General features: G+C 38.2%; 1 protein-coding gene across 3 annotated transcripts in view; it reads left to right on the top strand.

The window, feature by feature from the left end:
* Positions 1-15,152, top strand: part of tax1bp1a (Tax1 (human T-cell leukemia virus type I) binding protein 1a) — a 32,831-nt gene that overhangs the window by 5,481 nt on the left and 12,198 nt on the right. For 2 of the 3 annotated variants that reach the window (XM_084424172.1, XM_084424173.1), the window contains 9 exons: positions 114-304; positions 1,631-1,738; positions 8,817-8,938; positions 9,548-9,638; positions 9,728-9,883; positions 11,469-11,708; positions 11,843-12,019; positions 12,151-12,226; positions 12,874-13,133. In XM_084424172.1, the coding sequence (XP_084280298.1) occupies positions 114-304; positions 1,631-1,738; positions 8,817-8,938; positions 9,548-9,638; positions 9,728-9,883; positions 11,469-11,708; positions 11,843-12,019; positions 12,151-12,226; positions 12,874-13,133 (1,421 nt within the window). The remainder of the gene's footprint in view (positions 1-113; positions 305-1,630; positions 1,739-8,816; positions 8,939-9,547; positions 9,639-9,727; positions 9,884-11,468; positions 11,709-11,842; positions 12,020-12,150; positions 12,227-12,873; positions 13,134-15,152) is intronic. The other variant, XM_084424174.1, reaches the window with a different exon arrangement.

Below are 15,152 nucleotides of genomic sequence, written 5' to 3'. Positions count from 1 at the left end.
TTAGTGTTTTATGTTTTGCTTAGTTTTCAAATGGCTTTTTTGTTGTTAGTTAGAGAATACATTCGATAAAGACAAAACTGGGTAAATCAGATACTCTGCATGCTGTTTCCTAGGTTATTATGTTCCCCGTAGTGATGGTGAGTTTTATCAGTTCTGCTACGTCACACATACGGGTGAGATCAGAGGTGCGAGCACGCCGTTCCAGTTCCGCCCAGCTACGCCCACAGGGGAGGAGCTACTGACAGTGGAGGATGAGGGGAACTCGGACATACTAGTTGTGACAACAAAGAGCGGACTACTTGAGGTATGCAAATCACACACACAAGAGTGCAAACCTTTGCCCTGTTCCAATACATAGTTAGGTACTTATTAGAGTGAATAAAAATAAATGACATTCATGATGACAATGAATACATTCATAAATATAAAAAAAATTGTTTAGTTCAGTAGTAAAAAGCATTGATTAACGTTGTGTTCACACTTGGAGTTCAGTTCGCTTGGTTCGTTTAATCCGGGCAAAAAAAAAAAAAAAAGATACCGAACCTAATGGCATAGGGATGTGTTCACAACCTGATTGGTCGGCTTTTATTATGTATATTTCGCGATGGAACTTACCAAACATCCACAACAAACTATGCTGTGTGCTGGGATAAATGAGCTTGTTGTATGTGTAGCCTACATATGATGGTATTTTGACCAGTAAAGGAGTCAAAACAGCAGCAGGAATCCCTGCAGTCACACACACAAACATCTGCTGCGAGGAGACACGGTTCTGATGCCTGTATCCAACTGTGATGGCAACATCACGACTATGACAAGAAAAAGCAGGTATGCTTGAGCATTCTGTCCTTTTTAGGGTCTCATCTTCCTGTTTTTGGTTCGTTTACATGTCTTTGGTCCGTGTTGAGTTCATATTTCATTCAGACCGCACCAGAGTTCGTTTGGAAGTGGACCGAGGCCCATCTGTTCAGCCCATCTCGGCCCGCTTGAATTGCAATGAACTGCACTGACAGGGCAATCGAACCAGGGTTCGTTTTAAAGGGTTAGTTCACCCAAAAATTCATTTCCTTCTCTCTGGGCCTCGAGTGAGTTCACGTAGTGTAATAGCGTAGCACGTCTGTGTTGTACGTCACACACATCACACACATGACCACCGTCGGCCAATAGTGAGCCTACGTGTGACGTACAACACAGAAGCTCTCGGACTAAATCTAAAATATCTTAAACTGTGTTCCGAAGATGAACGGAGGTCTTACGGGCTTGGAACGACACGAGGGTGAGTCATTAATGACATAATTTTCATTTTTGGGTGAACTAACCCTTTAATCGAACCAAACATGCCAAGTGTGAACACACCCTAAAAAGTAGTTCCGATTAATTAACATGGATGATTTTAGCCAATATTCATGTGTTCTGAGTTTTAATGTTTATTACAGTATCAAACTTTTATCTTAGCAAAAAGGAAGTTTTAAACATTGAGTGTCAAATCAGTCATCTATCAACTTCCATTACAGTCAGATGCTGTCTTAGAAGGCAGCTGCCTATGTAGATTGCAAATCAGCTCATTCGTTTTTGGAACAGATCTTATGTCTGTTCTTTTTTGGCTTATTATCTGTGTGTTTGTGAGCAGCAGCGTGTGGAGGAAGTTCAACAGGAGTGCAAAGAGCTTCAGAAAGCACTACGCCTCCTCACGCAGGAGAGAGATCAGCTACAGGAGCGGCAGAGACAACAGAACCAGGTACTAAACACACACTCGCATATAATGTTGGCCAGCCAATGAAGCAGCAAAGATGGCTTACACACACACAGTGTTTGAGCAGCATATAACACACCAGAGATCACAAGTTCAAGTTATCTGCACATCAAAGCGCTCTCCTGTGTGTGTATGTTCACATTTGTGCTTTAAGACTTTCTGTCTCCAAGTGTAAAACGCCTTTCTGTTTGACTGACGGTGAACTTACTCCCACAGAGCACTTTATCTTATCAGATAATGGCTGTGCGTGTCTCTGTGTGCATTACTGACCTTCCCCGTAAAGTCATGTGATTTATCCATATGCAATTCTGACGGTGCTGTGGATGATTTACTGAGAGTAAGAGAACTTGGAGTTTGAGAAACAGAGAGAGACAGAGAAAAGCTGACTTGGGCAACTGTTATCATGGCGGTGCCATGTCAACCACAGAGGGTAGACATGACGTCAATCGTGAACACACAGCCAGGAGTAAATGTCCACCAAAACCACTCAACTGAAAGGAGGAGACCTACCCATTCACTGGGAGTCTGGGACAACAGCAGCCAGTCACGCGATTTTCTCTCTCTTCCTCTCTCTCTCTCTCTCTCTCTCATCTTCACTGTTTCATACTTGTTTTGATGATATTTAAAGGTGCTGTAAGTGGTTTATTTTTTGAAATGCCACACATAAAATGTCAATAGTATTACCTGATACACATTGCTGAAAGGTGTCCTGAGAAATCACAACTGTCTTTTGGACAGCCTAGTGCTTTGTGAAAAGTAAAACAATTGTCTTAGGGGCCTTTCACACAGAACACATTTTTGCTATTAAAAAAGAGAAACGTCGGGTAGTGGAAGAGAAAAAGTCTAGCTCCACGTTCTTAGAATGCTGTGTCATGTGTGAGACGCTCCAGAAGACACGAACACATCTTTTTTATTAGTGTCAATGTCAAGTTAAATGCATTAACGTCTTTTAAAAAACCTTTTCATTTTGTTGGTTAATGTTGATTTCGCTATATTTATTCATTCCCATTAATAACTAAACATTAATTTTCAACCTTGTTTTCTTTGTTGTACCTGTAAATTAGTCTTTACTGCCCTTTACAAAAGACAGGAATGTGACAGTCATGTGACTTTTAATGTAGGCTATATACACTACCGCCCAAACGTTTGGGGTCTGTAAGATTTATGTTTTTGAAAATATTGTGAAATATTCGTAACATTTTCTTTTCCAATATATTTTAAAGGGGTCATGACATGAGAAATCAAATTTGACTTGATCTTTTGACATATTAGAGGTCTACATCCTGCAAGTTTTATAGCTTAAAATTTTTTTTAATCAAGCTCCGAAAATGGCTTGTTTTGATAATTCGGGATCTGTGATGTCACACGTTAAAATACATTTGCATACGACATCAGGGAATAGTACATCATCACACCATAGGCCCCGCCCATTGGCATTCTGTTGCTTAACGGCTGACATTTGCCTACACTGGATGTGAGTGTCTCATCACGTCATATAGAACTCATTATAATCACTGACACTGTCAACACTGGATACAGTATAAAGATGTGCGTCCAGTTTTTGACACATTCCACGCCCTTGAGTCTGTCGACAACGGGACAAATGAAAGAGTGAAAGAATGTTCGCTTTGACGCGTCCAGTTTAAACAGCTCGTTTACAGACTTCAGAAAGATCCCAGCAAGTTGATGGTTTATTTTATGGGGCCACAGATTTCAGTTTTCAGAACCATTACTCGCGTGCAATAGTGAGTGGGCGGTGATACTGTTTCCTATGCAGTGACGTTAGCCAATCATAACAGTGGCCGTTGGCTGCCCCTTAAAAATAAATAATTTCAGAGAGAGGATCAGAATGATGGTTAAAAATGATTGGTTTTCTGCATATATATTTGTTTATTGGTTTGTTTTTTGTGCAAACAACTTTATTAACATTAAATGTGAACCTGAACCTATTAAAATAACAGAAAAATCCCCTTTCAAATTGAATTAATTCCTGTGATGGTCAAGGTGAATTTCAAATATTCAGTTTCATGTGATCCTTTACACTTAATTCTAATATGCTGATTTGGTGTAACGCAAGTAAAAACAAAATTATTAACATCATTATGTTGAAAACAGTTGTGCTGCTTAAAACATGGATTTATTTATCTGAGTTTTTCTCGATTACACACATTTTCTGAAAGCATGCCTCATACTATCAGAACTCTACACACAAATAAAAAAACACACACAATGGGCAAAACCCCTCAATTCTCCTGCAAAATGAAACTTTACATTCAAAACAATGTTATTTCTTCTCAAAATGGTATTTTGTTTTCAAATGACACACACAAACCATCATATGAATAGACATTTATAAGAACCAGTTGAACACTGATGTGCTCAATGTAAAACACTTATTCTCCATTCATCATAATGACTTAGGCCTTTTTTTTGTTCAGTGTTACACTTACTACAGACAGTACATACATAAGTGAGTTGTAAAATATTTGAGAATATTGTTTTTATACTCAGAACACACAAATACACGGTAACAAATTTATTTTATTTTTCCTACAAAAACAGTGTACACAGTGTATATCCCAACCAACACAAAGTTGTACATACAATGATCTACATACAAAACAATAGAAGAATTTACTGTATACAGTTACAGTAAAAAAATTAATAATAAAACTATGCTGCATCCTCTCAATGTTTTCCCTGGCCAAGCAGCGGGGGAAATATCGCCTAGCATTGGTGATTCCAGCCATGAAAAGCATCAACTGCTATATCTCCACATGCGTCTTCCATAGCTTGGAGAAGGGTTGTACGCGTTTGTGGATTTCGGTCATACACTTTCCATCTCCAGGCAGAAAAAATTCCTCAATAGGATTGAGGAATGGAGAATATGGAGGAAGATAAACAACTAAAAAGCGTGGGTGGGCAGTGAACCAGTTACAAACCAGAGCAGCCCGGGTACCGGGCTTGGGTGTCCAGGAATGTGATCAGATGGGCAGTGTTTTAGGGGCCAAGGGTAGCATGGTGATGGATGACACCGTGGTGGGTAATCGCTGCACACATTGTGATGTTCCCTCCGCGCTGGCCGGGGACTTCAACAATGGCACGCTGGCCGATGATATTCCTTCCCCTCTTTCGTCTTTTTGTGAGGTTGAATCCAACCTCATCAGTGAAGATGAGCTGGTGCTCCACTGCAGCCACCTCTAGCTCAAGGACTCTCTGAAACACACATGACAATATCAGGAATAGACATGGAGTGGTCACTATTGTGAAGCACAATGTAAAAATATGTATAATTTATACAGTGTTGAGAGTATGCATCAATTGTGGGATTGTATAGGACTCACTTGCACATAGTTATATCGCAATTCTTTGACTCTTTCTGAATTGCGTTCAAATGGCACCCTGTAGACCTGCTTCATCCTCAGATTATTTCTGGGCAAAACACAGTCCAGTGTTGATAAGCTGTCAGTATTTTGAAATATCTCATTGTTTTCTATTATTTTTCTTTGTATTTGCCGTAATGTTATGGCATTATTTTCTAGGACCATGTTCATGATTTCAGTTTCCTGTTCAGGAGACAGAACACGTTCCCGACCACCTTGTGTTGGTAATATTTCAGTTCTGCCAAGCAAATAGTAATATACTGTAAATACTGTGTAGGAATACATTTCCCAAATACTTGAAACATACTTTATTTTTACAGTCCTACAGAACAGTCCACAGGCAATACTGTACTACTGTACTCATTGAGTACTGCAATTTTCTAGTGAGAGTAGATTTCTTACCTATTCTCATTTCGGAAAGTCCGGATGATGGATGCTACTAGCCTGGCTAACGTCAGACCAAGTCTCATTTGAGACTTGGTCTGGGAACCACGTGTTCATTTTCTCGTATTTGAGGCGTGGATTACGAATGCCCAGAGCCGTTTATTGGGCGCTATGAATGTCTATCAAATGCGCCTGTACGTAGCTCATAACCAATCGCTTCAATTATACCAGATGACGTATGTAGAGTGACAGAAATTCAACGAGGAAAAAGACGATGGGTCAAAGATTTATTTGTGCACGATGGCGTTTAGCGAATATTACCGTTTGTGCAAGATAAACATGAGGGTAGAAGGTAACGTCGAGTCTGATGCCATGTTGGATTCATAGATATAAACGTACTGCTTCGGTGTTGTCATCGTCTTGCTGCTCCCTCCCCGTTCTGTGATTGGTTCCCTTTATCAGGGGAAAATCTGGTCCATGGTGTCCAGACTGCCTAGCAGCGTGAATAAAATCGCGCTGCGAGCAAGGCAGTATGGGGAAACCCAGGCTAGGATGCTACAGTGTTCCTGCTCAAATTTGGCTGTACTCTTTACCAAGCCTCCCTCATTGTTAGACCATGGTTGACCACATGGTCAACCAAAGTGGCTCGGATCTCATCAGAGATTACGGTCCTTGGCCTTCCTCGCCCTCGCCCTTGTCCTCCTCCTCCCCGTCCTCCTCCTCTTTCCAATGTTGGCATCCATTGCTCCAAAACAGTAGAGCTCACCTGTTGCCCTTTTATGCTAAAGCTCTGATTGCTACTTGTAAAACTGTGTGACGGGTGTTTGCCCATGTGATGAGTCAGTGTGCATATTTGAATGGAAGTGTGTTCCTTGTGAAAACAAGAGATTTTCTGCATGAAAATTGTGCCAAAAGCAGAGAATTGTGTGTAGTGTTTTGAAAAAAAGTGTGTTTTAGAACTGCAATTTGAGTGTAAAGCAGGAATTGTGCTTGTAGTTTAGCAGAATTGGTTCAGGGGGTTGGTGAATGAGTTACATATTGTGGTCATTGTGTCTCAAGTACCAGTATTTGTGTGTAAACAATTGAGAAAAACTGTAATGAAACCTTGCTTAATAAAAGTATTATTTTCTTTTAAAAAAAGTACTTACTCCAGCATTTGAACAGTAGTGTATCGTTGTACTAAATGATTACCATATTCATGTACCTTTTAAATGCACAAATTTTAAAATATTTATATGGTATCTTATTGTATAAAATAATTTATCTAGTTTATTTATCTCTTATCCCTTTTTAATTGTTTATTTATTTACCTATTTTTAACAGATTTTTCCCCTTTTCTTGCCATGAAAATAGCTCTATTGATGGCAGAAAACAAGTAAATAAATAAAACCATGGAAGTACCATTAATACCAAAAAATATTGTGGTGCTACCTTGCATTTTTTATTAAAGGGACAGTTCACCCAAAAATGAAAATTCTGTAATTAATTACTCATCCTCATGTCATCCACTCGTAAGACATTCGTTTATCTTCCGAACACAAATGAAGACCTTTTCAAAGAAATCTGAGAGATTTCTGTCCCTCCATTGACAGTCTACACAACTAGCACTTTTTCACCCTTCATAAAGTTCACAAAGAGATTATAAAACTAGTCAAGCGATTTAGTAAAAAAAATTTGAAGAGACACGATTGCTTTTTATGATGAACAGATTGAATTTAGGCTTTTATTCACATATAAACATTGATCAGCGAACATGAAAAGAAGCTCAACCGAACCTACTTGTCGCACGAAACCAAACCTCTTGCGGAAGCTCAAACGTGCTGTGTAACAGGAGAATGGACCTCATTGGTTTTTGCTGAAGCTCAAACGTGCTGCGTAACACGAGAATGAACCTCAATGGTTCTCGCTTGTCAAGCGAACATGTTTGAGCTTACGTTTACCAGAACTGATGTGCGAGTTGATGAATGTTTATTTGTGAATTAAAGCCTAAATTCAATCTGTTTATCATATAAAGCGATCGTGTCTCTTCAGAAAATTTTAACTAAACCGCTCAATACATATGGATTAATTTTACGATCTTTTTATGAACTTTTTGAAGCGTCAAAGTGTCAGTTGTGTAGGTGTCTATGGAGACTACAGAAAGCTCTCAAATTTCATCAAAAAGATCCGAAGTTCAACGAAAGTCTTACGGGTTTGGAACGACATTAGGTTAAGTAATTAATGACAGAATTTTCATTTTTGGGTGAACTATCCCTTTAAATATGTTTGGCTAATTTAATCCATTTACTACTTTATACCGTGTTTAAGTCCTGTCCACAAAATTGGATTTTCCCTCAACATCAGCGAAGAATATACAAAAAAAAGAGAAATTCCATTTGGTTCTGATGTGGTGCCGATGTTTGAGTGCCCAACAAAGCACATTAAACTAAAAAAAGGCTTAGAAACAGCAGGATATGATTTGATTGTTTTTTTGGTCTTTCAGCGCCCCCTAGTGTTTCTTCTGGAGACCCTTTTGAAGTGTGTAAGTGTGAATTATGAGTGTCACAAAGGACAAAGAACACCACAAATAAAACATTAACACTTTTATAATTCTCTCTCACACCCCAGTCACACAAACCCTTTCATATGCCATAAGTGTGCGCGTGTGTCTGTTAAACTGTCAGAACTTACATATGAAAATAGACTTCCTCTTTATCGTGAGAACATAAGTATATATTTTGTGGCTGCTAATTTTACGACCGCACATTTTATTTGCCTGTGCTGCAATTCCGAAACATCATCGGCCGTAAAACACCACTAGTCACCAGATTAGCCGGAGGACAAGGCGTGTATGCGTGCTTTCAGAACCAGATGTTACTGTGATTTACTGATGACGACTGTTAAATATGAGCCACCGCAACAAAAGTGAAATCGAAGCCCCCTTCTTTTCGTTCTGACATCATACTATTGTAAAAATGTAGTTTGGAGAGTGACTGATTCAGGCTAATACCTGTAATTTTTTGATCATTGTTTACCACATTATTAAGTGTCTATGAATTCTGTCATTCCCTACAGATGACCCTTTGTTACTAGACTTATAACCTATAAGCGGTTTGTTAGAAGAAAATGCTTGGGAGAGGAAAATCTTCTAAAATAACATTTTTAAAAAGTGTGTGTATATTTATATATAATTTTAAATAATTGATTAAAATCATTTGTTGGAACACTTTTGAATCAGTATTGGCCGTTGCAGCTTTTTGCTGTTGAGTATTTTGATTGGCTGGAAGGTATGATTGATAGCATTTGCTGTCCAATAGCAGGAGCTGCAGAAAGGCCTGTGTGAGGAGAAGGAGGAGGCTCAAGCCAGAGTGAGACAGCTTGAGCAAGACCTGCTAGAAATCACACAAAAAGCTGTTCTTAAAGAGACCGAACTGGACTGGTAAGGCCCATACACACATTACCTGACATTAATATAATCAGTGTTATTTACATATTTACAGTGGGTTCCAAATGTCTGAGACAACTAGTTAAAATGCTTTTTTTTTTTTTTTTTTTTTTCTCTGACTGCATTGTCAGATTATTATTTGCTTTTTTTTTTATCTCTGACTGAATACTTCCTAAATTGTAACATTTGAAACAATCATTTTCTGTAAAGCTGCTTTGAAACAATATGTATTGTGAAAGGTGCTATAAAAATAGATTTTTTTCTATTATCAGCATGACAATTTGAGGGAAAATTGATTTGAAGAAGTATGGTTTAATGCTTTAATGACAGCAGCACTTATAAAGCCTGATGATCATGTTCTCCAGAATGATTTGAGATGATCATCCAAAGATGAGCGGAGGCAAAAACATCTGATCATTTGTACAAAAGAGTTCATGTGATCAATGTCACTCACAAATTTGATTTACTTGATTTGTGACGCACAAAAAAAATCGGGTTTTTTTCAGGTTTGAATTTGATTTTGAATCCCAGACTTTTATTCTCTATGTACTATATGGAAAGGGGAGGATTTATATGCTGTATTTAGTTTTCTGTGTCGTCCAGTTTAAAAAACAGGCTGCAGAAGGTGATTTCTGAGAGGGACGGTCTTCAAGCTCAACTGAAGAATGAGAGAGACGAGAGGGATCTTTACAAAGTGAGTGTGTGTAGTATCTACAGGTTATAAAGTGTGATTAATCAGTCGTATGTCATGCATTGATCCACGTTGTGTGTGCACACTTGCAGTCTCACGTGCGCAGCGCCGAGCTGGAAAACACTAAACTCAGTGCAGAGCTGCAGATGCTGAAGGCAGTGGAGCTGAACAGAGAGGTCACCATCGCACAGTACCAGGAGGAACTGCACAGACTACGCACGGATAGAGACACACACCCCACTGATGCCGTAAGAGACGTCTGTTTAAAGAATATATGAGGACTTCAGGTGCAAAAACCATCTGACATTTTTCTTTTAAATGAGCATTTTATCAGACTCCTATGTTTAGGGTCAGGAATTTCACTTTAATGGCAATGAAAAGGTTGTTAGTCAGTTATTGAAATGCCTTATTTAAAAAAAAAATGTCACTGATAAGAGTATAATTAAAAACATTAGAATTCTCATTTAAAAGAAAAATATCAGACAGACTTAGAGGTTTTTGCAATTGAGGTCTTCATATGCAAATACAATAAATGTACTGTATATTCATATACACAACCGGTCAAAGGTTTGGAATAATTAAGTGTTTGTTTTTTTAAATGTTGTTTACATTTACATTTTACATTTACATTTAGCAGACGCTTTTATCCAAAGCGACTTACAAATTAGGACTAAATTAAGCGAGTCATCATGAAGAGGCAAAAACAACAACAACGCAAGAAGTGCTCAAAATACGAAGTTCAGGCATTATTCAGAGTAGCATAAGCACGATAAGTGAGGTTTTAAAGGGAAAGGTTTTTTTATTTATTTTTTTTTATGAAGTTAAGTGCTCACGGAAGAGATGGGTTTTCAGCTGTTTTTTGAATGTTGTCATGGATTCTGCATTCCGGATGAGGGTGGGGAGAGTGTTCCACCAGCATGGAACTGTGAATGAGAATGTTCTGGAAAGTGATTTTGTGGCTTTCTGTGATGGAACCACGAGACGTCGCTCGTTGATCGATCGTAGGCGTCTGGTAGGGATGTAGGCTCGTAGGAGTGAGTGAAAGTAGGAGGGAGCTGAGCCTGTGATAGATCTGTAAGCAAGCGTCAATGCCTTGAACTTGACTTGAAAATTGACTTGTTTAAAGAAGTCAATTTTGCTCACAGAGGCTGCATTTATTTAAAAACACAGAAAAAACTGTAATATTGTTGAAATATTATGACAATTTAAAAGAACTGTTTTCTGTTGTAATATGTTTTATAATGTAATTTATTCCTGCGATGGAAAAGCTGAATTTTCAACAGTTATTACTTCAGTCTTCAGTGTCACATGATCCTTCAGAAATCATTCTAATATGCTGGAAAACGTTACCATGATACATTTCCATTCAAAAGTTTGAGGTAAGAAAAAAAAAAAAGAAGCAATTTGTACTTTTATTCAGCAAGGATGCATTAAATTGATAAAAAGTGACATTTATAATGTTATAAAATATTTATTTTGAAAATAAATGTGATTATTTTGAACTTTACATTCATCAAAGAATCCTGAAAAAAATATTTCCACAAAAATATGAAGTAGAGGAAATAATAATAATAATAATTGAGCACCATCAGCATAGAATGATTTGTGAAGGATCATGTGACACTGAAGAGTAATGATGCTGAAAATACAGCTTTGCTATCACAGGAATTTTTCATATTATTACTATTTTACTGTATTTTGAATAAATTAAATGCAGCTTTGGTGAGCATAAGAGACTTTAAAAAAAATTATTCCAATTAATTATCATCATAATTAATCCATTTTAGTGTGAATCATGCGTCCTCTTTCCAATGCATTTGTGTGCATCTCCAGGGTCTCAAAGAGCGGTTGCGTCAAGCTGAGGAGCAGCTCCAGGCCACGCGGCAACAGGCGGCCATGTTGGGTTCTGAGTTACGCGACGCCTCTGGCGGGAGAGATCGCACCATGGCTGAGCTGTACCGTGCCCGTCAGGAGGCTGAAGACCTACGAGCCCGTTTAGGTGAAGCCCAGGAAGAATGCAGGCATGCTCAGAATCAGCTGGACAGGATGAGAAGTCAGGCATCACAGGAAGTGGTAACCACAACTGACCTTCCCTTATGTTTATTTGACTGAAGATCTATTAATAACAATATAAAGAACTCATGGACTGTTTAGACCCAACTCAGTGAACTCAGAGATAACTCTCTTATGGTTTATTTTAATATCAGGACAGGGCTGGAGTGGGTGTGGTGTCAGAGCTGGAGGCGGAGTTACAAAAGGAGGTTGAGGAACTAAAGCTGCGTCTGAATATGGCTGCAGAGCATTACAAAGAGAAATACAGAGAGTGCCAGCGGTTACGAAGACAAGTCACCAAACTAACTCAGCAACAGGAGACGCAGCAGGGGGTGAGTTACTGCAGTTATGGCTCCACCCAGTTGTAAAGTTCACGAAAACGCATCTTATGCTCTTAGAATGATGAATGACCTCGTAGAGCTTGACATCAAGTTCTGAGAGAAATCTAAAAATAATGTTTTAGGACTCTAGCAGGAATGATGCCTCTACAGAGACCACACTGGAGTTACACACCCCAGATGCAGAGACACCTCCCACAGGTATTGACATGCTCAGAAATGAATCTCCATCACACATCATCAAACTAGTTCCGTTATATAACCGAACGTTCGTAGAAGTTCTTTTACAAAGAATACAAAGTCAGTAAGATTTTGTCTTATAAAGAAATAAATCATTTTATTCATCAAAGGGCGCATTAAACTGATCAAAAGTGACAGTAGAGACAAATTATAATGTTACAAAAGATTTCTATTCCAAATAAATGCCGTTCTTTTGAACTTTATATTCATCAAGGAACCCTGAAAATCCGGTGAAAATCAGTTTCAGCAAAAATATTAAGCAGCACCACTATTTTCAACGTTGATAATAATAAGAAATGTTTCTTGAGCATCAAATCCGCATATTAGAATGATTTATGAAGGATCATGTGACACTGAAGACTAGAGTAATGATGCTGAAAATTCAGCTCAGCCAACACAAGAATAAATTTCATTTTAAAATATTCAAACAGAAAATAGTTCATAGCAGTGTCATCTCAAGCATATTGATATTTTTGTTGTAACTGGTCTCAAAAAATGTAAAGTACATTTCAAATATAGGCCAATATATCTGTTATTGGCTTCAAAATGTACATAATTGTTTGTTATTGGCTGTTATTGTTATTGCATTATCATCTTATATTTGAAAGATCAACATCCTGCTGGGATCAAACCTGCAGTGCAAAGAGATGCCGAGAGACAGAGGGATGATGAAGGTAGACCTGGACAGGAGGAGAAGGAAGATGAAGAGGAGGAGGAGGAAGATGATGATGATGATGAAGAGGAGGAGGAGGAGTGCAGTGTGTCAGTAGAAGCTGAGCTTGCCTGCATGGAGGAGAAATGGAGAGAGCAGTGCACCGTCAATGAAAACCTGAAGCTCCTGCTAGCCAATGAGGAGAAGCGGTTTCAAGTATGTAAACACACACACACACACACACACACAGAGGCACATACATGATTCACGGTCCTTTAATCCCACAGAGAAGAGCCAGCCACAGATACATACATTCATTTGCGTAAGAAGAAAAACTTCCATGGGGTGATTTTTTTTTTTTTTTGGGGTCCGTTTCACTGAGGTATCACATTTCCGTCAGTCGTGTGTGTGCGCAACGGAACTCATAAAGGACAGAGCTGGCCAAGTGGAAAGGAGGTCATAAAGGTCTCTTCTTGTCTGAGTATTTAGACAAAGCTGGAGACACCATCAAAAGGAAAGTCTTTTATTTACAGCGTGTTTAAACGCGTACACACTTTCTCACCGGATGCTTTATGACTGTTTACTTCAGAGCAGGGTAAGATCTTAGTAAAGCCATTTCAACTAAACTTCAAACCCAAACAGGCATTTACAAGATGATAACTCAGAAAGAGAGAAAGAGAATGAGATCAGCAGAAAATAAGCTAGTAGTGTTTGCTTTCTTTCTCTGTTAGATGATAGTTCTCTAGTTACAAAGACATAGTAAGGAGGTTGCAGGCAGCCCATTTATCAATTTGTCTCAGTTATACATACTATCAGCTCAAACCTGACGTCTCAGTTCACCAAAAATGTTTTAAATACGAACCCTAATTCGCAAGCCATGAATTTTTGTGTAAAATGAGATTGCAAAAAGATTGTCCGGGCTCTTTTTGATACAACAGTGAATGTCAAAATCCAAAAATGTCTATAGTCTATTATACACTACCGTTCAAAAGTTTGGGGTCAGTATGTTTTAAAGAAATTAATACTTTTATTCTGCGAGGACACATTCAATTGATCAAAAAGTGACATTTATAATGTTACAAAAAAAATTAGGTAACGCTTTATTTTACAGTGTCATTGTTACATATGTTACATGTAGTTACTATAGTAATAACTATTAATTATGCATAATTACATGCAACTAACCCTAAACCAAACCAAACCAAACCCTAATCCTAACCCTTTATTAAGTACATGTAGTTACTTAATATTACTGAGTATTTAAATGTATAATTACAGTGTAACAAAGACACCTTAAAATAAAGTCGTAACAAAAAATTATATTTTAAATGCTGTTCGTTTGAACTTTCTGTTCATCCAATAATCCTAAAAAAAAGGATTCCACAAATATGTTAAGCAGCACATTGTTTTCATCATTAATAATAGTTAAGAGGCATATTAGAATGACTTCTGAAGGATCATATGCCACTAAAGACTGGGATAAATTACATTTTAAAATATATAAAAAATTTGTTTCCACTGTATTTTTTATCAAATAAATGCTGCCTTGGTGAGCATAAGAGACTTCTTTCAAAAACATAAAAATGTCTTTACCATCCAACCCTCTACAATGCGAGTAAATAACTCACATATGTGACCAAATTTCACGAGAGGCTACTTAAAAATTTCTTTAAGTAACCAATGGCTAGTAAATTGTACAATCACAGTTGCCTGTAATTGAGTTAGAGGCAAAAACGCCCTCTGTCGTTTTCTCACACACACGCACTCACCGTGAGAGATAGAGAGAGCACATGCAGGGCTTGTTGACTGAACTGTCTCTGTCCCGATCGGAACAGTGCTGTGTCGTCATGAAAGTTGATCAAATGCATGCGTTTTTAATCCTTGACAATTTAAACATTCAAGCGCAAGAAGACACAAAAGATAACTTGTGCACGCTGTGTGAGAAGTTTTGTGTGCGCAAACTGCACATCTGGAGCACGTGCCCATAAAGCTGCGTGTGACATCACGCAAATGCTGAATTGAGCTCTCTTTCACGTCTTCTTGCGCTTGAACGGACAATTTCACACAGAATTATGTCAAAATGACAGCCTTGGTGAGTATCATAGTAAACATAGTAGGTTGCGTGTTAAGTGAACGTAAACAGTCGAGAAATAAAACACATGTGTACAGTATCAGTATATTGGATCCCTGCATTATATCTTAAAGTGACAGCAGCCTAATATTCCTGCTGCTGTC

The sequence above is a fragment of the Rutilus rutilus genome, assembly GCF_951802725.1.
Source record: "Rutilus rutilus genome assembly, chromosome: 11".
NCBI classification, from domain to species: domain Eukaryota; kingdom Metazoa; phylum Chordata; class Actinopteri; order Cypriniformes; family Leuciscidae; genus Rutilus; species Rutilus rutilus.
The sequence above is the reverse complement of the archived record's forward strand: the minus strand, read 5'-3'. Positions and strand labels throughout refer to the sequence as shown.